At 44.3% G+C, this 25,842-nt stretch overlaps 1 protein-coding gene across 3 annotated transcripts in view; it reads right to left on the bottom strand.

The window, feature by feature from the left end:
- Positions 1–3,259: 3,259 nt before the first annotated feature.
- The window catches only part of pdzrn4 (PDZ domain containing ring finger 4), a 30,130-nt gene continuing 7,547 nt past the window's right edge, over positions 3,260–25,842 (bottom strand). Inside the window, exons 2-10 of one of the 3 annotated variants that reach the window (XM_081712647.1) lie at positions 15,461–15,642; positions 14,788–15,348; positions 11,751–11,992; positions 10,760–10,916; positions 9,284–9,382; positions 7,735–7,797; positions 6,572–6,673; positions 5,571–5,687; positions 3,260–5,473 (exon numbers count right to left, since the gene is read on the bottom strand). In XM_081712647.1, the coding sequence (XP_081568773.1) occupies positions 3,875–5,473; positions 5,571–5,687; positions 6,572–6,673; positions 7,735–7,797; positions 9,284–9,382; positions 10,760–10,916; positions 11,751–11,866 (2,253 nt within the window). In that variant the 5' untranslated portion in view covers positions 11,867–11,992; positions 14,788–15,348; positions 15,461–15,642 and the 3' untranslated portion in view covers positions 3,260–3,874. The remainder of the gene's footprint in view (positions 5,474–5,570; positions 5,688–6,571; positions 6,674–7,734; positions 7,798–9,283; positions 9,383–10,759; positions 10,917–11,750; positions 11,993–14,787; positions 15,349–15,460; positions 15,643–25,842) is intronic. The other 2 variants (XM_081712646.1, XM_027011085.3) reach the window with 2 other exon arrangements.

Genomic DNA, 25,842 nt, shown 5'->3' with positions numbered 1-25,842 from the left:
TGTCTCTAACACAGGACAGTGGATATTTATCACAGAGGTCAGTGGATAAACTCACTGGGTATTTCTAACCAAGGTTACAAAGTGTATAAAGGTTAGGTTATATGTAGGTAGCTTAATTGTCAAATCAAAGCGATGCAGTTCTGTTCTGAAAATAGTTGTTAGCTTTTGGTTTTATGTTGAGCTAGTAGTAATCAAAGCTTACCTCTTTAATGGCAGTCTTCAATGTCATAAACAGTGGACGTTATATGCTTATTAATGACATGGATGACAAATACCAGTTTAAAGTGTTATTCAGTAACTGACCCAGGTTTTGGCATGTCTCCACCCTAGGGCTTATAAATGTCGTCTGTTCAGTGTAAAGCAATTTAAAGCCATCTTGCATGTGTGGGTTAACCCTGTGGAAAAAGGATATCAAAACCAAGGCTGTTGTCTTTGTTCTAAGGACACACTGAAGAGCGGCCTTGAAGGGTTTAATCCATTTGAGCTCTTGCTTAGTCATTACACTTGCCTTTATTTTCTTTGTAATAAAACAAATTCAAGTAATAGGTCCATCGCAGAGTTCCAAGGAGACCAGATAAAGTGAAAAAGCAATGAAAACAATGTTTATATTCTCAAGCAAAAGCTAATTATCACCCCATGAAGTCATATTTATATTCAAAGTGTTTCTCTTTACATTGTTTATCACAGAGTACATTCAGAGCCACACAACTGATACCTCTATGCTGAAGCTTCAAAGAATATTCACAAGTGAAAAAGTCCTTGTTAGCAAGTTATGAGGCATTATATATATTATGCCAATACTTCACACTTTTCATTAGTCAATCCTGGACTTTGCTGTGGTGTATGGTGCTGTCTCTGAAACAGAAAGCACCAAAGGGAGCCCATCACAGCCACCTGTGCAAAGTCTCAGTGAGGCACAGAATCGCAGCGTGACCAAGAGCTAAAGTGAAATTTATTCAATTATCTGGGGTGTGAAAGTCAGCATTAATCACATCAGCAACAGAATACCAGCACGAGAGAGGTTGTGGTCTCTCCATGCTTTGATGCTTTTTACTGTGGTGGGAGGGAGGGAGGGAGAGACAGAGAGGGGAGATCAGTCTTCTGGAATGCCCCCTCCCTAGCTCCAACACTTCTTCCCTGTCAGTCATTTTGAATAGTTATGAAAAAATGAATATGGAGGAGAGCAATAACAAGACAAATGAGGACATTCTAATAAAACTGCATGCGCACTGGAAGCAAAATTTGGTTTGCCATGTTCCTTTGAAGAGGGAAATCATCTAAAACTATGTCATTGTTGCTGCTGAGGGTGAGCATCTATGTATTCTGTTGTGTAGTGGGGAGATGCTGCAAGTGCCTTTGGGTTCAAGGTTGATTTTAAAATGCTAGAATATTTGTCATAAAGCACACATTAGGTTTTTTAGTACAGAAGTGTGTTTGGCATGCTCTCTCTTAATAAATGCCAAGTTATGAGGCAGTTGTGGTTGTGTCTTTGTAGTTTTCTTTTTTGCTTTCTAAGAATAAGAATAAGAATGCCTTACAAAAGGTCTATATGCAATTCTTAAAATTCTGCATTTAGATTGACATGGATACACAGAATCCTATATCAAGGTTTTCACTCTGCAGTACAATTTCCTGTTCCGACGCACCTGATTCAACTTGTGAAGGGCTTGATAATTAGCTGAAAGCTAGAGTGAGAGAATTATGCAGTTCGTCACCTGCAGTGTAAACATCCAAGAACATTACCACAAAGGGGTTCTGAGCCAAACAGCAAACTGTAAACTATTTTGGGCCATTTTCATATTGGAGAACACGCACCTGTTGTCTCATCAACATATGTTAGTTACTGCAGTACTGAACTGCCCACTGGATATTTAGTTTAGTTTTTAGATATTTAGTGTTTAATTAATATGGTATATTAACACAAATTCATCTGCAACAAATGCATAATACAAATGCTCAAAGTATTCAATAATGTAGATTAAAGCAATCATGAGAGTCAGCTTGGCAGAAGTAGTCAGAGTTGAGAACTAAACAGTTGATTGTGCTAATTGCTTTATCTTCAGTAAAAATTAAATGGAAAAGCAAGTTAAATTGGAAATGTGGGGTATGTAATAAATGTGAAAATCTCAGAATTTCCTTTTTGTGAGGCTGTAATTGTGTGTGGGCATAAGGAGTCAAAATGTGGATAGCTACAGCTTCTATGATCTTGGACTGAAGTTTATAATCACTACACTGAATAAGACCATCACAACACAGACAAAAAGTCTTTGAAGACAGTCAGTGGTCAAAAATCGATACATAGCGCATGAGAGTCTGATCATTAGGGAACTTCTTTATATTCTTCACACATACATTCAAGACCTAAAAAGATGACATTTCAAAAGTTCTGTCATCCAGCCATGACCATATTTACGCAAGCTATCAGCATGATCACACTCAACAAACACAAGCATATTACATAGGGGGTTCATTTAATTGCTCACGACACACCTGAGCTCACTGGGTTACATCGCTTTAATTTCAAGGGCCGCAGACACTGCTCTGATGGAGGGCTCTGCAGACTAAGCCAGTGATTTTTCCCTTTAAGTTTTAATGAGATCCCAGCTTTAGCGCTTTCATCAAGGTCTGCCCGAAATAATGAGTGAGAGAGTCGGAGCTCTTCATTCCAGGAGGCCTTTTCATGACACAAGATGTCTGTGCTCGATTGGATTTGTTGGGCATGACGTGAGGTTGACGGCAGCGACACAGATGATATTTTCAGTAGGAATATGGCAACCACTGAAGTCATCAGCATTTCAGGATGGAGCTCTGCTCCTGTGAGTCGCTTCGATGCTCCAGCTCAGTTCGTTCAAGCAGTCAGTCAAGAGATATTTTGATGATTTGGTTCGCCACACTTGCAGTCAGTCAGTAAAGAAAATGGAATGTAAACTGCTTTGAGTTTTATACCAATAATTTATTTATTTTTTCTCTGAGTAGCACACCTAGAACACTTTGACCAGGCTACAACATGGTCAGCTACACTGGTGATGCACTGGTGAAGGGTAGAGGATCGAGAAGTGAGCATAAATGCACAGTTGTTCACCACAATGTGGAGAAGAAAAACGAGTCATTGCAGAGAGCAGAAAGCACCATATTCTTAGGCACAACAACACTGAGGAAGTTCAGGACTGCTAAAAACCTTCAGAGACACCCCATACCATCAGACTCCAATACAGCTAATCACCTTGTTTGGCATCAGAGGTGAAATGATATATGAGTGGAAATTTGACAGAATATGCTGTATAGTAAACAATGAGAAATGGCCATGAATACTGCATGTCAATGGTGTCATCAATACTGCATCAGACAGCTTTTGACCATTGTATTGTAAACCTTTTGGGTTCAAATAAAACATTTATCTCAGAATATGAAGGAAAATGAATATTTACAGTACATTTGAGAGCAGACAAAAACAGTAAAAAGCTGCATAAATGCATAATGAAAAATTCTCTGAAAAAAGTACTCTGAAAAACACAGACTGTTAAAAATGATTGAAAACTAATAAAATTATTGTAAAGGGCAGTGACATCAGAATGTCAAACACTACACGGTTGTTTTAGAAGCCCCATCAGTCTTATGCAAATGTAGAAAAAGTCTGCAGTGGTCAAATACCTTCAGTTAATAGATAAAAAAGCTTAAACATTCAATCACTGTTATGTCTCACTCAAAACAACGTCCACGTTGAGCGAAACATCTCCACAAGGAGTCATTCCAAATTTACAAAACGTGAAAAATAGCTCAATTTGCACAATATAAAACTGTCATGTCCATGTCCCAGGAGGTCAGTGCAAAAGATCGTGGGCTCAGAGCGAGCCTTGCTGGGGCCCCAAGGCACCTACACGGTTGTGACGGACAGGAAGGCGTTGTGCACTTTTGTGCCGTCGGGCGCCCTGGCACCGTGACTCACCAGCTCCTGGATGGTCATCCAGTTGTCCAGGATTTTGCGGCTGCGCTTCTTCAGCATCTTCCTGTGGCTGAGCTCCAGCACGCTGACCTCGGCGCCAGCTGCCTGCCGCAGCCACTCCAGACGGCAGCGCTGCATGAACTCGCGGCGGCGGCGCTGCTCGCGAGCGCGGGCCAGCTGCTGCTTGCGCTCCTCCTTGCTCCAGTAGCGGCCCATCTTTAGCTCGCTGGCCGCATCGTCGTCCGTGGTCATGCCGCCACTGCGCTCCTCACGGATGCGCAGGGCACGTTCGCGCAGGATGCGGTCGCGAGCAGGCCGGCGGGCGGCGGCACGAACCTTCACCTTCCACTCCAGACGAGCGGCTGCGGCAGCGGAAGGGGGCGGAGCCAGGGGCGGCGGTGAGGGCCGCCCACGCAGGCCCAACAGGCTCAGCTGACTCGGCGAGCACTCCAGGGAGGAGGACGAGCGCTGCTGTTGCTGCTGTTGCTGCTGTTGCAGCAGTTGCACATAGCTCTGGTAGTGGCGAGTGGCGTGGGCAGGGCCAGGGGCAGAATTTGGGTGGTGGGGTGGGGCGGCCGGCCGGTTCCGCCTCCGTGCCCGCTCGCAGCGTTCGTCGTCAGCTGGGAGGGCGGGGTCAGACTCAGATGGGTTGCTGGGGCTCTGTTCCAGGCTGCTGGACAGGGCCTGGCCTGGACCCTGCGAGCCTGGGCTGGTGATGGGTGTTTGTGGGACTGGGGTGACCTTACCATGGGTGGGTAAGGTCTTACTGTGAGTGCAGGAATCATGTGTGGTTAGGGTGCTACTCCGTGAAGCACCCTGGGTGTGGACACCACGCAAACTCCTCTGATGGGCCTGGCTGGCATGCCGCTGAAGCGAGTGCTCTGGTGAGCCCTCAGTGCCCAGCGGCGTGGAGCGCGAGCTCTCTGCCGTGTTGTATGCACTCGAGCTGTCCTTGTCCTTGGATTTCTCACTCGCTGCTGCCCTCTCTGGCTGCTCGGTGATGTCGGCCAGCTTGGCCCCACACACGCGACCTTCCTGGCCCGGCCGTCCGGGGCCTCGCACGGCCCTGCGCAGCCGGTGCGTCTGCATGAGGCTCTGGCACTCGCGCTCGATGCTGCGCAGCTCCTCGTTCAGCATGCGCAGCTCGCGCTCCATGCCCACGCCGCCACCCGCCTGCTCCGTCACGCTGCACGCGATGGTGCTGCTGCGGCGGTACACCAGGCCACACTCGCGCCCGTTCCGGATCTGACACTTCAGCTCCAGCAGTTGCCGAAAGCGGTCTCTCTCCACACCTGCCTGGCTCCGCCCACCCTCCTGGCCTGCCACTTGATTGACCAGGCCTGAGGTTTCCGTGGGAATAGAATGAGGCTCTGCCTCCCACCGGTGCCGTGTGTGCTTTTGAGTCCTTATTTGGGCGTGTGGCTCGGCACTCTCCTCGCCCCCTCGGCCCACCCCGCTGTCTTTATCCTGCAGGCTGGAGGAACAGGTGGCTGTATCTGTGGCTGCATCGTCCTCCTCCAGCATCTTGGACTACAAAGAAACAAACAGTCCCATCATCTGGGGGAGGGGCTGCTATGAAAAGGAGAAACACATCTCATGCTGGGTTTGCATGTTACGTCTCACTCACTTGCTTATTACAGTTGGCCATCTGAAAGATCTCCTCTTTTCTCTGCTCTTCCAGGATCTCCATCTTTAGCTCCTCCAGATAGTCATGCTGTTCCTCATCCAACCAGCCTTCATCCATCTGGAAGAGGAGACAATGACTAGGCTAGATGATTTAGACCCAGTATGCAGACTTTGCCTGGGTTATAAGCAATACACCATATGTTACTCAAGCATAATAGAGTAATTATGAATAAATACCAAATAGAAATACCACTGGAAGTACCAGTACCAGTAAATGTGTGAGTGGTACTTAGCCAGTAGCTAAAATTCGCTTTACATGCAGTTAAAATAAATCTACATGCTGACTGGTTGCATGTTCATTCTTTTTTTTTCCTGCAATCATGGCCTTTCACTGTCAGTACACCATATCTTCAAAAGTGGAACAGGTTCTGAAAACTGGCTGAGAAGCTGCTGAGAAGCTGCACAACTCCAGGCAACTAATAAAACCGCAGTGCACTAATAAAAGCCCACCAGGAATTAAACAAATGAAAGTTAAAAGAAAGCCTTATGGCTCTAGTCACATGAATCTGGGTTTTCTTCGATCCCTTTGAACAAGGTGCAGATTACTTTCCCAAACCCCTGCCCATCACCAGCCTGCAGACTTAAATCAGTACTGAGCAAAAGGGCAAAGAACACAGAGCAGACTATCCAAAAAAAAATCTAATGAAAAATCTGTACTGGAAGACTATGAGAAGAGGGCTCAGCAATTTTTGTTCAGTGGACTTGTCGAAATGGACATGTAGTACATTAAATCTAGAGAATTTGCCACGGACGCCCTGCCCTCAGGAGTGGTGGCTCTGGTTCATTTTGAGGTGTGGATTAAACACCTTTGCATTTCGAGTTGTCTTCTGTCTATGAGCAGTATGTACAGTATATCTCATTAGGTGAATGCGTGGCTCCCTCCTCGTTATCCTACGATGAACACCAAGAAGCAAGCAGAGTGGTCAGAGTCTGCTGGCTCACCTGCGCTCCTGGCCTGGTCACGAGCAGTACAACATTCCTGGTGTCTTCGTTACAGAGTATCGCCACAGCCTCGTTCCTGTCCTGCACATCGTGGCCATTTATCTGGGGAAAACCACAAACACACACACACACACACACACACACACACACACACACACACACACACACAGAAAGAATGATAACGACGGACCACAATTACTATCCAAACCACACCGAATCATTGACAAAAGCAGAAGAAAGGCATCCCCATTTCAAAGTAAATAAATAGAGGCATGCACACAAACACACATGCACACATGGATTCAGCTCCCATCCTGAGATAAGAACCCCTGCTCAATTAAGAATGTGCGAGGCAAGTGGTTAGGAACGCATTACAGGGGGCGTGGCTCTATCCCCGGGAGCCTCATGCATTCATAAATGCAGCACACGGTCAGACACACAATTAACCGAGCTCTGACAGGTGGCATTCATCTCTCCCTGTATAACGTAATGGGACTGTCACAAAGAGATAATAGAGGTGGTAGTGGGAGTGAGACAGAGTGATAGACTGCGACAGAGAGAGAGACAGAGAAAGAGAGAGAAATGTGGTGAACTCACAAGTCACATATAGTCCCACTCTGATCGCTTGTACTCAAAGTCCGAATATATCCTCACCTCTAATTACTCCACACCATACACCCTTTGCTTTCCCCAGATATCTATATAGACTAGCTTGGCACATGTTCTAAACGCTCAGGTGCCGGCAGGAATGCAAAAATTAGTTCCATGCATGCGATCCAGGCGCTGCTGTCTGAGCCCCAGGATATCTCAAATGTAGGTGTAATAGAACCAGCAGATGATGGAAATACCTTTCTGAAACCTTTATATGGGTTATACTGTGTGTGTGTGTGTGTGTGTGTGTGTGTGTGTGTGTGTGTGTGTGTGTGTACGTGTATGAAGGATTGTGTGCATCAGTGTGAGTGGGGGCGCTTGTGTGTGTGCATGCGTGAATGTGTGTGTATATGAAGGACTGGGTTCATCAGTGTGAGTGGAGGCATATATGTGTGTTTATAAAGGATTGTGTGCATCAGCGTGAGTGAAGGCATATGCGTATTTGTTGGTGTGCGTGTGCGTTCCTGTGCATGCAAATATTTCCGTCAGCAACATTGTGGTAGGAGTTCTACCTGCAAAATTCGATCTCCCTCTCTGATGCGTCCATCTCTGGCAGCTATGCTGAGGGGGCCAACCTAGAAAATATCCAGGAGAGCCGACATTAGCTCATGTGACCATACTCAGCTTTTAATCTTCTCCAGTGTGGCATCTGAGATTACAATATGCCATGTGATACTTTGATGCTGATTGAATTTGACAGATCTTTCTTTCCAGATCGCACACACACAAACACACACACACATATATATATATATATATATATATATATATATATATATATATATATATATATATATATATAATTTTCATAATTTCTTACAGCATTCTGCTCAAATATGCCTTTCATTTATTCACCTTGTCATGTCAAGTTGTGAAATATCACCTTTTATGAAAATAATCAGTTGTTGCTTCATACATTGTTAAAGAAAGAAAGCATGACAGCTGATTACATTTGTCAAAAAATGAAAATCAAGAGCAATATTGACAGTGAAGTGCAGGAGCTGCCCCATGTCATTTTGACTCCAAAAACTCCAGATCTGAACATCGTCAACATCTGCGCCTCTTCAAACATCCCAGTGGATATGCTTATGAACTTCTGATTTTTCTGTCTGATTATTCAATATTTCACCAGCCCTGAAATGATCTCTGGCTTTGTTCTAAGAATTCAAATTGGGTGGGGGGGTTACAGCAAGTGCAGCAGAAAAGTCGGGGAGGAATGAAGAAGAGCAGAAAACCACCGAGCAGTGACACACAAACATCATATTTATACATGCATTTTTAATGAGCCGAATTAGCATATTCCCTCTTCTCCCCCTCAGAGGTGTATAAATAGAATATGTTTGTAGGTTGGCATGTTGTTTACGAGCTGCTCTCTGCAAGGGATGTGAGAGAGGTGGTAAAAATCTTTTTTTTAGGTGCTTCTAAAACCATTCTGATGTTAGATGTACTGTATTTACATATTTCAAAGAGAAATGCGCAGTAACAGCAGGTTGGATCTGCTCGACAAGAGAGCAGTTCTTCCACTAGAATGCCTTCTTTGCTCCTGCGCTTCTTAGTTTGTGGGTAATGTGTCGAAAACAGCACCGGGAGCAAGTAATCCATTATCCTCCGCAGGAGACAAGAGGAGTTTCGCTCCTAGCTAATTAAAATCCTCAGCTAAAACACAGGAAGGGTAGGGGTGGGAATGTGAAATTGCATTTCGACTCGACTTCCTCCCTGCACGCATGGCTTTGTCTCGGTGGATAATTTGACGGGTGTTGTGACTTCACAAAAGCAGAGACTGTTGCAGAGATCTGGAGTTAGAGAAGGGCTGCAGCAACAAAAACAAGGACTGGGTATCAAAAAGAACTCCGGCTTATCTTTTAATTGCATTACCGGGGAAACAGCTTCTGCGGTTGCATTAATTTGATACCTTGAATCTGAAAGGTCGCGTAAGACCTATGCTGTTCAGTGTTGTGTAAAATATTGTCAAAATTATCATAAATGTAATATAGAATGCAAACTCCCTTTCTCAGTTGGGTCATTTTTATGTATGTATGTTTACGGGCCAGAGGTTATTACCTGACTGACATAAATAGCTGTGTCCTCTTCATCATCGGTCCTGTAGCAAAGTGTAAGGCCCAACTTCTCCTGGCTATTCAGACGACACAACTCAACCTCCTGGCACAAAATATCAGGCATGAAATCCAAACATCGATCCATCCATCCCTAAAAAGTCTTAATGTTCAAAATGAGAACACATATATCACTATTATAAACATTATAAAACATCATTCTTCAAAACGGCAGCAGTGAGTAAAGCCTGAAAGGGCCCTATACATCACAAATCACTTAATGAGCTCTTTTATGATCGTTAATGTGAATGACAGTGCAAGTAACAAGTGATCTTAGACCATTTTAAACCCTCTATGACCAGCTTCATGATGCGCCTCAGACCAAAATATTGCCATTTAATGGTATGCTATATTATATCAGCCTACCTTGGAGTAATGTTTTAGTTAATGTGATCTCAAAATCTAAATCCTATGGAGATCTGAGAGTAAAAAATGCTAAACTTTGTGTAGCATAATGTAAGACGAGATATGCAGGATAGTCTGAGTACTGAATTAATCAGGTAGACCCATGAAGGGCATGTCAGAGCTGCCATCCTAGCCATGAAAAGTAAGGCCAGTGGCGTGTTTGAGTGGCGTTCATCTGACAGAGGACACCGTTTAGCCACAGCCAAGAGCTCGGCAGTGCTAACAACCCTGAGCTGTGCTTGCTGGACCAGAAAGAGGCTATTTATCAATCTGACAGAGCCACCCAGCCATACATGGTCAGAGGCGGCTCCAGACGCAACCAGAACTGTACTCAAACATGTATGGATATACGAATGACCTCTCCTTCCATTTCCGAAAGTTCACAGTGCTAAAACCATTATGAGATGGCACTGATAATATCGCTCCATGCTGTTCCTGCATGAACTTTATAATGCTTTTGGGCATTTTTTATCTCTGTGGCATAATTATGAGCTAATGTTCTTTATTTCATACAGACCTGGAGTAATGCCAATAAACACTATAAAGGATATTTATCATTTCCTGCAATTTCATCGTGGCCGAGTATTGATCTGTACCTTAGACTTGGCAATAACTCATAATCTCTTCAAGGCTCCTGTTGTTTCTACTTATGCAGCTTGGAGCTGTTGGACAGAGAATGTCACATAATGGTCCTTTCTCCACATAGTGTACTTTCTCTATACTGGTGAATCTGAGCCATACTTTATTGCGCCACTGATATGATCTATGATATGAGCCTCCATCAGAAATGCATTCACGGGGGGGCATTAGCTTCTCCATGGCCCAGTAAGGGGACGTATCCATGACAGATGGACGGATGGCCCATCACGCATGGAGGAAGCTCATTCATGTGTGAAACAGAATGAAGGAGCTGAGTACCCAGGGATAATAAGAGAGGAAGACTTCCAGAGAGGAAGGTTTTTTTCAGAAACATCGCAGTCATGTGTTTGCATCATGTAGATGTATCACGAATACGTACGCCGCATTTGATGTGTTTTTCGCTTTGTGACGGACAGGTGGGCGTGACACACACCTCATACTCAAAATCATCTGTCCTTTCGATCTCCGCCCGGGGGTTGGACAAATACTCCGGACATTCAAAGTACTCGTGTTCCATTGTCTGGATGGAGGGGCAGCTAGTGACACACCCAGAAAAGAAAAGTGAAAGTGTTAGGTTTCAAAAAACTAAGTGGATACAATATGCACTACAACATGCACAACAAAACCTGCCCTAAGTCAACGATTCAGAAATCTGGCTAAGCCCCCTATGTCTTCATATGCTTCTTGTCCAGGTTAACTTTAAACATCATCTAGTTTGCCGGTTGGAGGACTGTGAAATATTAGAGTTGAAAGCACTGCAATGTTATTATGGGTTAGACTGTTTCCCTGTCTTTTTACAGGTCACGGCAAAGAACAATCAGTAATAATGCAGTCATTTTGGAAGACAAATTGTTGGTAGTTGGCCGCTGTTATAGACCATAAAATAGGATGGGAATAAGCGTGCTTCTATACATCCTGCTTTGCCACCCCATTTTGTTTTTAATCACCCTGTAAACTCCTCCTTAAGCCAATGGATGGTGCTAACACGAGCAGTAATTACTTGCAAAGTATGGTGAGGCTTTATGACATTAGTGGGGGATGCTCTCTATATTAAAAAAAGATCTTGGCAGTAATTTGATAATGAAGAAATTCTCCATGCGACAGGAATGTGACTTAAATGCAAGGCCATATTATTCACAGGACACGTGATGCCTTGAAGAATGGTCCACCGCAGCCATGTTGTAAAATGAAGTCCCAGTGATTTTAGAGCACCAAAGTGCTGAGCTTACCAATTCCTGTGCAGCAAAGCTGAAGGACGGCGTTTGGATACATAAACAGCTTTACAACCTGGCAAAGCATAGCATCGGCAAAACATGCTACCACATCTTCATAGTGTCATAGTGCACGATTACCTCTATGATGGTATATACCTGTCTGAGAGCAGGAAAGGGCAGATGTCAGGCACAGGTGGGGTGGCTGGCCTCAGTTTGGCCAGAGCCATGATGTGTTCGAAGGTGATGTCCGTCTGCGTGCACACATCCACCATACTCCCATCCTGCACGTTGCCGGTAGCTGCGGGACCCCGCCGCAACACCTGGACGACCACGGGGTCCTTCCGTATCGCCTCGACAGCTGCCTCATGGCCAGCCTTAGAAAAGTCACGCCCATTTACCTGCCAGAGCAAAATGAGGCAATACAGTGTAGGAAGCTGTGTAGTGTAGGGTGTCATACTCATACAGGATACTTCATGGACTATGCACACACACAAACAAAAGGGAGGCATACGTTAGGGTGGTTCTCCCACCCCAGTGCTAATGTACTCTCTGACTGCATTATGGTGCTGTATCTTTCAGATTTCTGCTCCACACGACAGCTTTACAAATATGAAATGTTCTGTATAGCACAAGGTGTGCGGTTTTTCATCAGTTCTACAGAGCACTTGCCGCCAAGATGAGAACTGGTGCAATCATCTGTGCGTGTGTCTGTGTGTGTGTGTGTGCCTGTTCATGCGTGCATGCATCTGTGTCCATCTGATATATGAAGCTCACTAGAGACCTGCTGTTCATAATCAAACTGATGCCTGACAGGCCACACCTGACACCTGTCAAAGCAACACCGCTGACCTCCACTAAGCCCCAGCAACAGCTCACTGCCTAGCCAATTAAATGAGCTTCTTAAAACCTCCCTGTGAGCTCCATTTCAACCAATTATCTTTTTTTTTAAAGTGCAAGAGCGAACAAGTCAGCAGTTCAGTGAGAGCAGAATTTTGATGGAAATTGCACATTTGAAGTTTCAGCCAGTCCACCAAGACTGTTTTGAGACTGTTTCTTAAGTTTGTGTAAAATTTATATATTTTTTTCATAGCACCTGAAATAGCATTTTAAAGAGTGACAGGAAATTGAGTATGCAAATTCCACTTTATACAATTAGTAAAAGATATGGATTTTAACACTTACAGAATCTCTCTTTCTGCATGAAAGAATCTCTTTCTGAGACAACTGTGTTGTTTAAAACTAAATCATAATTGCCCAAGTTTCATGTACAGAGAAAAACCAATGCCATTTGTATCTTTTATTACTTAATTTTACCTCTTAAGAAGGACAATTATTGTTAAAAACTGAAACCATTTTGTCAGCTTGTCTGCTGTATGCTACTGCAACGGGGATGTCATGCAAAAACACATGACATGAAAGTTATCATTGTGTGTACAGTGTAGTGACCAGTCTCGCATGTTTCTCCTCATCATTCAGTAGACATTCTAACCAGCTACTCATGAGACTTCATATCAAGGTCTCATGGTAGCAAACCTCAGGACTGATGATACAACCAAATTCAAAATTCTGAATTGTTAAGGTCAGTACTGTTCTTCCAGTGGTGGACTGATTAATCTGCTGATGCCATTATGCCTTTTTTTGTGTGTGTTTGTTTGTTTGTTTGTTTGTTTTTTACATTTTAGTTTTACCTATGGACACATTTTTTTAGTTAATACATTTTTAATTTTAAAAAGTGTACTACGGATGTCGTGTAGTTTTACTCAACCAAACACAATATGTCACATACCCAGCCAGCCCTCACAGACCACAACCACAAATCACAGCACACAATTCCCTATTCCCAATCACCCACATATTGATTAATTATCCACACCTGTCCCTCGTGTACCTCATTCTGTTTAATCCTCACAGGTGCCCAAGTTCAGTGCTTTGTAGTGATGGTCCCTAGCCACCTGGTAGGTGCCCTGCCTTCAAATACTTGCTACTTGTCTTTGTATGCATTTCAGTGAATTAATACTTTTTGAAGTTCCTCATTTGTACTTTACTCTTGACTCACAATGTTGCACAATGCAGACGATAACAGTGTTAAATAAATATCCATTAAGCAACTTTGTGTCTAATTTGTTATTAATATTAAATTGTTGAACTTTTATATATATATTTCTGGTGGACTATCTGACACTCTCCACGGAATGAATGATGCCACAAGCTGATGCGCAATTATTTATTCGTTCCAAATTTCTTCAGCTCAGGCTGAGGAAAGCCCTTGGGTCTCTTCAAAGTATGTCCACGGTGACACCAAGCACCTAAAAGCATGTTGGTGACAGCTGCACGACGAGCTGCATCTCCTGGAGCGACAGGCAGGGCCGCACCAGCGCGACCTGCAGCGAAGCCCTCCGAGTGACGGACGTGCAGGTCGGCCGGTGGCCCCCACTGCCAGCCTGGTGCTGGCGGTCCTTGGCGCAGCGCCAAGCCCAGACTTCCCTGGCAGGTGTGCAGCCATGCCAATTTTGCCACCTACATCCAGACTACTCTGAGAATGGTATACTTATTCTGCAAGGCAGCTTTGAATTATGAGGTTTTAAAACTGGGGCTAAAGGAATCTGGGGCAAAGAGAACCTAATAATGGTTTTAGTGAGCCAAATATAAGGCATTATATTTGTATGAGGCATTGGGGACATAATGCACCCGAATGTGTTTAAATAGTAGATTTTGAATCTGTTTGTTAAATGAGTTTCAAATCCACACCTGGCACACCTTGCATCTGATTGCTGTTATATTGTTTCATACTTTGTTTGCCTATGCAGAAAAAAAAACCTTTTTCTTTTATATTAGATGGAGCCCCACTGTCATAATACCTCAAGTTTGCAACAAAACACTCTAAAAAACCTTCCGTTAATCGTTACAAAAGGCTTGACAAACCAGTTTGTGTCATCTAAAATTTGACGGCATTCATGGGCTTTATGCCCACCTGCAAACACTGCCTTCCCATCTCTGCCAGTGGTACAATCCACCTGGTGCCACATCCAAGCTGCTTCCTACTGTCCCAAACATGGCTGTTGCTAATCAGCAGAACCATGTACAGTGGCATGGGGGGGGCACAATCAACACCGCTGGGTCCTGACAGATGGGCCAATTAAGTAAATAATAAAAGGCTGCATAATAACACCATGGAGGTGCAGCATGACTCTACCTGCTGTGAGGGAGAACCAGGCTTCGTCTGGCCACTCAACAGATGTGAGTAGGTGAATGGAGGAAACAGGAGACAGTGAAAGGGCACTATGTCATGATCACTGGATGTATCTGGAGTGCATCGCAAATGTTGGCATATAAGAGCATGCCGTAGGATGTCATTTGAAGGCTAAAACCTCTCAACAAGCTAACAAAAACACAAACACTCATCCATTCATAACACACATAAAAGGGTCATAAGAATACAGACATTTATGAAGGCTGTGGACAACCTGTAGCCCTGTAGAACAGTAATTTTGTATCAGTATATCTGTAGGACATTACTTTAAGTTTAAGCAATAATATGATCTTTATTAAACCTTCAGTATAAGTCTGTTTTTTGCTAATAACTCTTCTGGATATATATCTGTGGTATACGATACTTTAATAACAAACATCCAGTGCTGGATGCAAGTGGGGTGGGGTTTTCTTTCTCCATCAGTCAAGTGGCCAGAGCAGGTTAGGCTCCACCCCTGCCTCAAGTGCCTTCACGCTTCATGGACATGCTCTGTTTTTTTTCTGCCTGCAGGTGTGACAAACCAGGTTAACATCCGTTCAACTCTCTACGTGCCCTGCGACCTGGGATATGCGTAATGAATGCATCTTGAAGTAGTAAGCTTACAAAAAGCACTCACTCTGCAATATCCACCCTGCCCCCCGAAAAATGGTGCTACAGACATCGAAAGAAGAATCATAGCAGCTTTGGCAGTACAGTATCAAGTCAAAGGTCATTGATGTCAATAGCCCATGGAATCTTGTGCCAGACTCTCCTGAGTTGGCAGACCTGAGGACCCCCACAGGGTCTCACTGCCTTCCTCTGCAAAACACAATCATGAAAAGGTCAGTTGTCATCATGGTTTTTGTGTTGGACATATAACAACCACATATAGCAACCAGTTTGTCAGCATAGAGGGGTATTAATCTCATAATAACAGTTGGAAGATGTTTAGAGCGAAAGAGAGAGAGACAACATGTGCATGTGTGAGAGGGAGAATATACTTTTAGATCATTCTTAATACTATATAACTGATTTAAGTGGCTGCCACTTAACACATTGTGTCTGTAGCTAAAATGCCTTCAGATCAATGACGGCACTATAGCGGTTCCATTAACACATTTAAAATGCATCCTACTGTTGTTTATTGGTTTCCCCCAAAGGAATTCTGCAAGGTGGTTCTGAGTGATATTTAATACACAACTGCCAAAGGCAAGAATTTTATTATAGCACATAATGACCAACATTAATGACATATTTCATTTATCCAGGTCCTGCAAACACTTTTGCAGCAACATTTGACATTTTTATCTTTTGTAAAATCAAAGTTATCTTTTATCTTCATGTTTCTGCAGTTGCTATTAGCGCAGCTTTATAGAGCACAGTGATCATTTGCATTCAAGGTGCAAAAGTGAAATAAAGTAATTAACAAATTAACATAGTCATTAAAAATGCCAGCCGGAGAGATAGAGGCTAAGGCAGAGAGAAAGAGAGAGAGTGAGTGAAAGAGACAACACTGTGTGTGCGCGCGCATGTGTGTCGTTTGGCTGTGCGTGTTGTGTGTCTGTGTATGTGTAAATATATTTAGATGAAGTTAGGAGCTGAAGCAGTCATCCTCATATGTGGGTCAACACTCTGCAGGTGACAAGCTTCATCAGAGGCATTATTCTGTTCCAGCTGTGCCATTTACACAGGTAAGATAAGAAAATTGGAGCAATAAGACTATAGGCAGTGTGTGTGTGTGTGTGTGTGTGTGTGTGTGTGTGTGTGTGTGTGTGTGTGTGTGTGTGTGTGTGTCATGTGAAGATAACAGATGCATGAGTAGCTCTTGGCTATGCAGCCAAAGTATGGAGAAAAACAGCACACACTCACATGCACACACGTTCACATGAGCACACACACAGACACACACTCATGCACAAATTACATCAATCCACAAAGACTTGCACAGGCCCCAGGGGTTGTTTGGACAACCCTCATTCAAAAGTGTATTGTCTGTCTCTCCAGCAGCTGCCACAGGAAAAGAGGAACACAACGACTGAGTCTTTGGTTTCCCTGGAGGGAATCCTCTACTATCTTCCTGCATTTCCCCGGGCCCAAAACAAGCCTGGAACAAGCCCTCATCCGCCAGTCCCCCAAAACCGATCTTCTCAGGCAGATTCAATTCACGCTATGCTTTTCTAGTACCCAGACTACAGGGGAGGAGCAGAACAGTACAGCGAGGTAGGAAAAGGCCAAACAATCAGAAAATGCAATCGGGTGCTTGATGCAGGGGCCAGAGTGCCATCGCTCACACAGCCGAATCTCCTTGCTCTCATTCCCGACCCCGGTCTATCTCATTTCGCAACGGAGCAGTCAGGGTGGAAAAAACATCTGCTGGACCTGCTGCCCATATCCCATTTCATTAGGTGCAGGACCAAAAAAAGAGAGCCAACATACACACAGATCGTGTATGTGACACAGACGCTCCATAAAACTGCCTGGGAAAAATGCATCGGGCTTCAGACTGGGTGTGATGGACTTGCCGCTTACACGCAAGGCCTCCGCTGAGATGTGCCTGTTTCATCATTAAGTAGATTCCACTCGGAGCACCACGCCCGCTCCCTACCGCAGAGGAATATGCTATGTTTCACCTCTTTTATTTCCCCATCTCAGCCGAGACCTTCATCCTTGCGGCGGTGTTTTCTGCTCCAGAGAAGCAAGGGACCCTGAACGGTTTCACGAGGGGCTGAAATCTATAAAGTTCTCAGTGATGTCAAAAATAGCAGGTTGAACATAACACAAAGGAACACAAAGGCTAGGAGAATTGCCCATGCAGACAGCTCAACGCACTTTATGTGAAGATAATGTTTGGAGGATGAATAGCAGTGCTGCGTTTCTGCTTTGTGAAAAAGAGAGCAGTGACAACAAAGCGATCGCGCGCCAGGGCACGCCGTGTAAAAGCAGCTCCCAGAAGAGTGGAAGTGGGACTCGGCTGCGCCAGGTGTCGTCTGAGGTAGCTGGAGGAGTAGACGTGGGGGGTGGGGGCGGTTTGCTTGGGGGGGGTGGTCCCTGTAAAACTTGACAGGGCACATTCTCACTAAGAAGGAAAGGAGTGTTCTCCTCTAGTGCTACACCAATGGATTCGTCCACGGCATGGTCACATGTCACTGTCAGTCGCTTAGCGACCCCCTCCGAATCTAGTGAGGTGCCCAGCAACACTGCGCCACAGCCAGATGCTTTGGAAGCCTTTGGTTAGCTGTAGCACTGAGCTGCATGATAGATACACAAATAAGAAACAGAGTGAAATACGAATACAAGTGATTATGAAAGGCTCACCTGCACACAAACACACATGTACGCACACTCGGCTTGCCTCCATGCAGATGACAAAATTAAGCAGAGACCCATGTGATAGATGGAAGCTGAGGGGCCTTGAGAGCAGAAGACACGGATATCCATATTAGGGCATCTAAAATGAATGTGAGGGTCCCTGTTCAGTTCAATCTCGATATGGCTCACTGTTGTACATGTTAGTGATTAGGACATTTTTGCTCTGAGATTGGAACTGGCAATGTTTCCAGTACATTCACTTACACATTGAAATATTCATACATTCAAAGGAAACTATTAAGTGTTTGTACATGAGTTATTTTCCATGGCCTATCCGTACCAATTCATCAAAGTGACAAGGAATTAATGAGAGGCAATTAGCACTTTAGCACAATGCACATACACACAGAGAGGTACAGAGAGAGTGAGACAGAGAGAGAGAGAGAGAGAGAGAGAGAGAGAGAGAGAGAGTGAGTGAGTGAGAGAGCGAGAGAGAGAGAGAGCGAACATATGAGCAGACAATATAAGCCTGAAAAAAGATCTGTTGACTAACAGAGTAGGGTAAAGTAAGCTTCATTACACATCCATCTGGACATAGGAACTAACAGTGTGACTGTAAACAAAACATCTGCATGTGAATGCAGCTCACAGCTATGGTTAGCAATTCATTAAACCCAATTATCATTCTTCTCCAGTTCTCCAGTACATCAGCTTGGAGTATTGGTCCTTGAGCTCCCAGTTCGAAACGTTGAAAATTTGATACACAGATATGCCACTGCCGGATGACAAGAACCACTGGAATTTTAATCACTTTGGTTATTCGAATCTGATTATAGGTGTTGGTGAGCTATTGCACCTTGATGCTTGCCTACAAAGCCAAAAATGAACCAGCTCCTCCATGTCTGATGTCAATGTTCAAAGCCTGATATGTACCTTGAGTATTTCAAACCTCAAGTATGACTCGGCTTGAAATACCATGCTTCAGGTCTCATGGAAGACAAGCATATTCTCTCTCCTGACTCATAGAAGGTGGCTCGAACTTCTGCTTGCTTTCCAGACAGCAGAGTCCCTCAAACGCAGACTGAAGACCCATCTGTTTGTGGAATATTTAAATGACCACTGATCCTACTCCTATGCTGACTAACTGAAACTCTAGTTCTTATTGTCGGGTATTGTTTATTGCACCTACTGTTGTCTGAGATAGAGCTTATGTATTTTGCACTTCTAGACATCAGCATTGATCCCTGTATTTCAACAGCATTGATTGGTTCATTGGTATCTTGCACTCTAACCTCTATCCTGGCTAGGATGTATTCTATGAGTAAATGTCAAAGCACTTTTGTAAGTCACTCTGGATAATAGCATCTGCCGTAAATGTAAATGTAAATGTAAATGTCAGTATTCCCAGGAATTCCATCCTTATTATCCTCATGGATCTTTCGTTGCCATTATTCTGTGTATGGCAGCTGACACTCATGGCTTCTATTGTTCATACAGCATACTGGAATCAGTATTAATTTTCCCACCTGCCAAATTCGGTGATTGTGATCTAACAGCATCACCATGGGGACAGGAGCCTCTATAATGTTCTAGAGGATGTTTACAAATGCACGCAGGTTTTACTGCATTCTCTTGGACTTTCTTGGCTGTTACGGAGTGTTAACTTGCAATCACTTCCTGCAGTTCCTTCATGGAACTTTACCACAGCAGCACTGCCAATATAATGGTTCCACCTGTAAGGAAACATCTCACATTAGAATTAATTTCAGCTCCATTAATGGCAGCACAGCATCCATAGGTTCTTGCTGTACTTGACCCACTTTTCAGGTAGCCAACTCCAGATGAATAATGCATGTATCACAACCGAGGCCATTTGTGTGCGCCAGAGTAATGGGACTTTCCCATGGATGCCACATGTTATGACAAAGGGCATCGACATGGCATTTATTAACGAGGCCCTGCACACCTCCCGAGCAGTGACCCAAACGCTAGCCTCTGCATCGTGTCCTTGCTGCCTTCATATATCAAGCTGACACACTGCGAGAGCAGAGAAGGTAGATATCACTGATAGTATCAGCGTAAGACTGACCTGCATGTGCGTGGATGTGTTTTATGGTGTTATTATATAAGAAATTTCCCTAAAAGTAGTCAGTAGTCCCATATCAGCCAAAAGAGGGGCCAGTTGTGGGCTGTGTAGCTCAGGCTCGGAGTGAGACTAACGCATGTGTGATTTAGGGGCTTCTGCCCACTTCACTTGTCAGTAAACTCCACCGGTATATCAGGAGTTTGTGATCTTGTCCTTTAATGACTCTACATAGTGATGAGAGTGCTTGACAGTAGACTAGAAGCGGCACACAAAAGAGAGAAGACGATCCACAAAGGAGAGCATCAGGCACGCGCTAGATGATAAAGGCCGTCATAAACAGAGGCTGCAGCCGCACCGCACACATTAGCTCCCCCCCCCCCCCGTGATGTCCTAGTGCTCAGTCGCGTCTCAGTGTCTGAGCAGTTAATGGATGCGGTGCGGCTGGGGCCAGGACCTCACCGTTTTCTGCCCCTCCCACGCTTGTCCATACGCAATAATCCCTCATCAGCTCTTACTGTTATAAACACACCAATGGCCATGCACACATGATGCAATCTATCTAAACTTGGCCCATGGAGAAGCACATTAGCAAGGCTGCACTGGAGGTTTTTAATCCCAGTGTCTTGGAGGGTGATGCCTGAGATCAGCTTCCACCTGTCCTTCTAATGTGATTCTTAAAATATTAAAGTTAACAACTGATCCAAGATCAGTGCACGGACTCCAAGAAATTGTATCCAGGGGAGCTTAGACATTTACTGCTAAACAATTAGGAACTGAGCTCACAGGTGGGGAGATGAAAGGATGTCCTATAAATTTGTTTTACAATTCACTCATGTTCTTAAAAATTTCTTAAAAATGACACCTGTGAGAATCAACAGGAATATTGCAAGATAGCAAAATAGCAAGGAAAAAAATATATAGATTGCATTTTCAGTGTCAGTGCCTGCTAGTTCCTGCAATCAGAGCTCTGTTGGTGGTAATCGTATGTCACAGATCCACTGTTTTTCAGTATTCAGTGTGAAGTGGTGCTCACATGCAACTGATCATATGACATCATAATGACATCAGTCCCTAGTTCTCTACTAAGGCTTCTATTCACTATTAACAGACTATGAAGGGCTCTATTCACTACTAACAGTCTGTGATCAGGCCTATTACTGATGGACTTGGCAGCCCCACAACATCTTCTCTGTTCGCCAAGCCTGCTTTGTTTAGCCACTGTGTGCATAGCAGATGAGGGGTGAGACAGATTCATCCAGACAAGGGCGCGGTGTTGACCCGCCCCGGTGCTCAGCAGGGCTCTAATGCACCCCCTACAGGTGAAGCGCTTGGCCGTGGCTGGCACCCTGCCAGGATAGGGCATCTGCTCACCGTCAGACTCGAGCTGGAGCACCCCAATCAGCCTGGCAGCCTTGGACTGAAAAGCGTGCACGCACCTGCAATCGCCACACGCGGCCCCGTGACTGTGACACCCACATCAATGCATGCATGAGGCACGTTGGGCTCGAACTATGCCATGCTTTGAATAAGAGCTCGCACCTTCAGCTGAGAAGTTTGTTTCGTGATGTGTGAATGTTTTTCCTGTATCATGCCAATTAGCCTCATTAATCACAAGGGAAGAGGGATTTATGCTCATTGATGGTGCAGAAGAAACACCCGCACCCTGCACACACCAGCAGTGAAGCAGAACAGCCTGGGAATTAAATAGTACCTAGTACCTCACACATCTAGATCCTATAATACAGAAATACCAGGATTGCGTTGCATTGCAATTTACCTTTGAATCCACAGTCAACCAGCTCTAGGACTGCGGTAGATAGCCCAAACAACTCCGAGGATTAGGCATAGCTGGCTAATCAAAAGTTGGTACTCTGTAATTAGAATTCCACACTGGTTTAGAGGAGATCCATACACCTTACGACACTCTAACTGCGGCCACCTTGGAAGAGCTGTATGCTCCAGGTGAGGGGCTGCATGGACACCACGCGGATCCGGATCGCTAACAGCGGGATGCCGCCTACTGCCAGCCACAGATGGTACGCCTGATGCCGGGGACTGAACTGGGCCGGGCCGGAGGGATCCGAAGGCACGTACCGGCTCAAGCACGCCCCTGGTTAATGGGAAAACTGGCATGGTGCCCATGGCCACTCGGCTGTTTAAACCTGCTTAAAGGTTGGCCATGCCGATGCCTGGCTGCGTTATACTGGGTGCTGTCAGAAGAGGCGGCATATGGCACAGGCGACTCTAGGCCCACACTGGACACCTGTTCAAAATTATGCAAAGATTATTATTCTTTATTCTGTACCACTCACGCATACGTGCATGCACACATGTCCACACACGCACACAAATGATGATCATCGTGCAGAAAGTTCTTCACTGCTTTTTAAAGATGGAGCCTGGGCGACGCTGCTGAATGATGGATGAGGTTAGAGTGGTGTGTTATCAGACACAGGCTCAGAGGAACCAGAGCAGCCCAAGCCAGGGGCTGTCAGTGGCCGGACAGGCTGTCACTCACCCAGGGGGCCGGGGCCAGCCAAGGGGAACTGACAGGAGCCCTGACCCTTCTGTCTACTATCACTTTCTGTCTCTGTTTGTGCTTAGGGGTTTGTGTTTGTGTGTTTGTGTGTGTGTGTGTGTGTGTGTGTGTGTGTGTGTGTGTGTGTGTGTGTGTGTATGTGTGTGTGTGTGTGTGTGTGTGTGTGTGTGTGTGTGTGTGTGTGTGTGTGTGTGTGTACCTATATTAGCTCACTAGAGACTTATTGTTAATAATAAACATACATGCTGAAACTGACACATACAGTACAATAGTCTGTCACTGCAACATAAAATATATATTGCATATATTACATATGCCAATAGTCATATTTTCAGACACAGAGATATAAACGCCTTTTATATACCACTAGTAATTTCCTTAATGATAGATGCCTTGTCCATGTTCCTTTCCAATCTGTTTTCAAATGCCAGGACCACCCTGGGTCCCACAAGTGCAAGCTATTTTGGTCCTTTGCAGGGTTTTGTCAGGCAGACACTGGTGTAAAATACAAAGCCTTGCCAGTGGGGAGAAGCTGATATTAAAAGGACAAATGAATGCCACACTTTTCAGAAACCTATTCAAGTAAAACTCATTCAGGCAAGTCACTTGTATTGCTGCTGTTGGTCTACAGTGACTATTGAGCCCTCCCATGAGCTGCATGTTAAGATGGCAGTGATGGTTAGTAACAGCCATGACTGCTCTTCCCCGCCGCCATTCCCTGTAACGTATCATTTTCAGTCTAATGGGTGCTGAGAGTGTGTACGCAGGGGTGTGTTCACGCGTCTTGACGTGTCTTCCCACAACCGGGGACAGACATGTCAAGACCTGACACATTTGTCAAGACTGGGCATATCTCTGTCTTACACACAGACACACACCCACACACACACACACACACACACACGCACTCTGTGCCCACCTCCGACACTCACCACTGATTCTCTGCTTTTCAGCACAACTGTGAATGTGAGGAGCATTGTCATCCTGGTTACTCCCTACTAAACGAACACAAGCAACGTTTATACATGCAGTTCAAGTCTTCCTTAACAGTACAAACAAAACTGTCTCTTGAATCTGTGCATGTCATAGTGCTATAACCACTGGCACAAAATAAGGGGAGAGGAAGGAAATATGCCCCCCCCACACACACATTTGCTTCCTCCCCCCAGTTACTGCATTAAGTAGTTGTCATGCAGATATTTCCCACCAAGTGTTTGTGTTTTACGAGAACGTTGGTTACCGCTTCACAAAGTGCCCTTCATCCTTCCCTCTATTGAAACCTGCATGGAATTACAAATCAGGAGGAAAAAAAACAAACCTGAAAATAAAAAAGCAGCTTGATTTGCTCTTTTTTCAGATCACAGAAGAGACAGAAAAGTGTGATAGAAGTCATTTTAGAGACATTTCTAATTACCTTCCTCACATTTGTGTAATGTTAATGTCAGTTAGAATCCATGTGCCAAAAACTATTTTTGAGTTACTAGCAGGCTGATGTTACATTTTTCAGTAAGTTAATGTGTCCTGTGCCCAAACTATCATCATTTTGGAACTGGTATAATACTGCAAGGAATACTCTCCTGCGATTGAATCACATCTCTCAATGCAGGGAATGTTCATCAATACGTACTATAACACTGGACGACAGGCTCTGCTGCAGTTTAATACTATGGTATGTTACTTTGCTCTTTAGTATGTTCCAAGCTATGTTACACAATTGCTCCAAAGTGCAAACAAATAATAACCATACAAAAATGAAACATGTCTGGTATGGTGGTTTTATATGGTCTTGACAACTTTAAGTACAAAATTACTTAAAATTAAAATTTTATCATAATATTTGCAGCCTGGAAACACAATAAGAAAATAGTACTTTCAAAAGCCATCTTACAGTCTACATCAACATTAAGTCTCACTGGAGACAATGTGTCTAATGTGTGTGCTTCCCAGCCTTCGTCCTGGAGACCTCCTGCTTTGACACACCCACTTCAACTCAGGAAGGGGTTGTTAATGAGGTGATTAGTTTGATCATGTGTGCTTAGAGCAGGGGCAAAACCCTAAGTGGGCTTCCTATTCAAATTTCCCTATTCAACTGCACATTTTACCACTGCTTGATCTATACCAAAATAAATCACAAATGAACTGATTCCTATCAATCCATTTGTCCATAATGTCAGCATGGTGTGTAAGTCAATAATGATTTAAGGAGTAAATAAGGATCGCAATTTTGCCTTCCCCGCTCCCCCATTGTCAGACCACATTTGCAGCTGTGGCTATAACACAGGGTGAGGCATGAAGCATTCGTCCTGCACTCAATGATGTCCTATTCTCCTCCAAATTCCAGCTTACTTTGGTATACTACCATGGGTAACACTTTATATTAAGGTTCCCTTAACTAACATTATTAACTGCATTAGTTTAACACACTTTAAATTTAACACACTCTAACACACCATGAGCTTCAGCAAAAATAATTTATAAGTAATGTTCGCAATGTAATTAACACGTGTATTAATAGTCCTCAGAATGAAATGAATTTTTTTTTTTTTAGAATGAAAAATGTCATAGAAGGTTTCATGGTGAAGAAGAAGCAAAGACAGATATGTTCCATCAGTATAGCAAATAATATCTACTGCTTTGTTAACATTACTTATGGTCTGTTAAAGCTGAAGTAAGTGATTGGTAACGTTAGCTACTGTTTGGTAATTTAACAGTAATGTGAAGTGTTACTTTCTCGAAAAAGGCCTATGAAAACTCTGGAAAGCACCGGAAGTCCGGAAATGATTAAGGGATCCCAGCTTTTCAACAGCTGCGGAAACACAGTGTGAAGACGTGCTCCGCTACTTCAGGCACCAATTTGCCGAAAGACGAGCTGGAGCGCAAGCAGAAAAATGAATGGGAGCTGATTTACGGACCGCATGAGCCGTGGTTTGCTGCACACCCAGGCAAGCAGGCGGTTTAAGACTCTGTCTGGAGTGGCGAAAGCAGCCGGTGCGGAAACGGTGCGTGAAAATAATGCAAACAGATTCATTTGCATATCGTCTGCAGTTTAAGGCTGAGAAGGCGCCAAAAAGCGGTGACTGCGCCT

This window comes from Electrophorus electricus, chromosome 4 (assembly GCF_041902795.1).
Source record: "Electrophorus electricus isolate QZ-2024a chromosome 4, ASM4190279v1, whole genome shotgun sequence".
Lineage (NCBI taxonomy): Eukaryota > Metazoa > Chordata > Actinopteri > Gymnotiformes > Gymnotidae > Electrophorus > Electrophorus electricus.
Note: the sequence above shows the minus strand (reverse complement) of the source record. Positions and strands in the feature narration are given on the sequence as shown.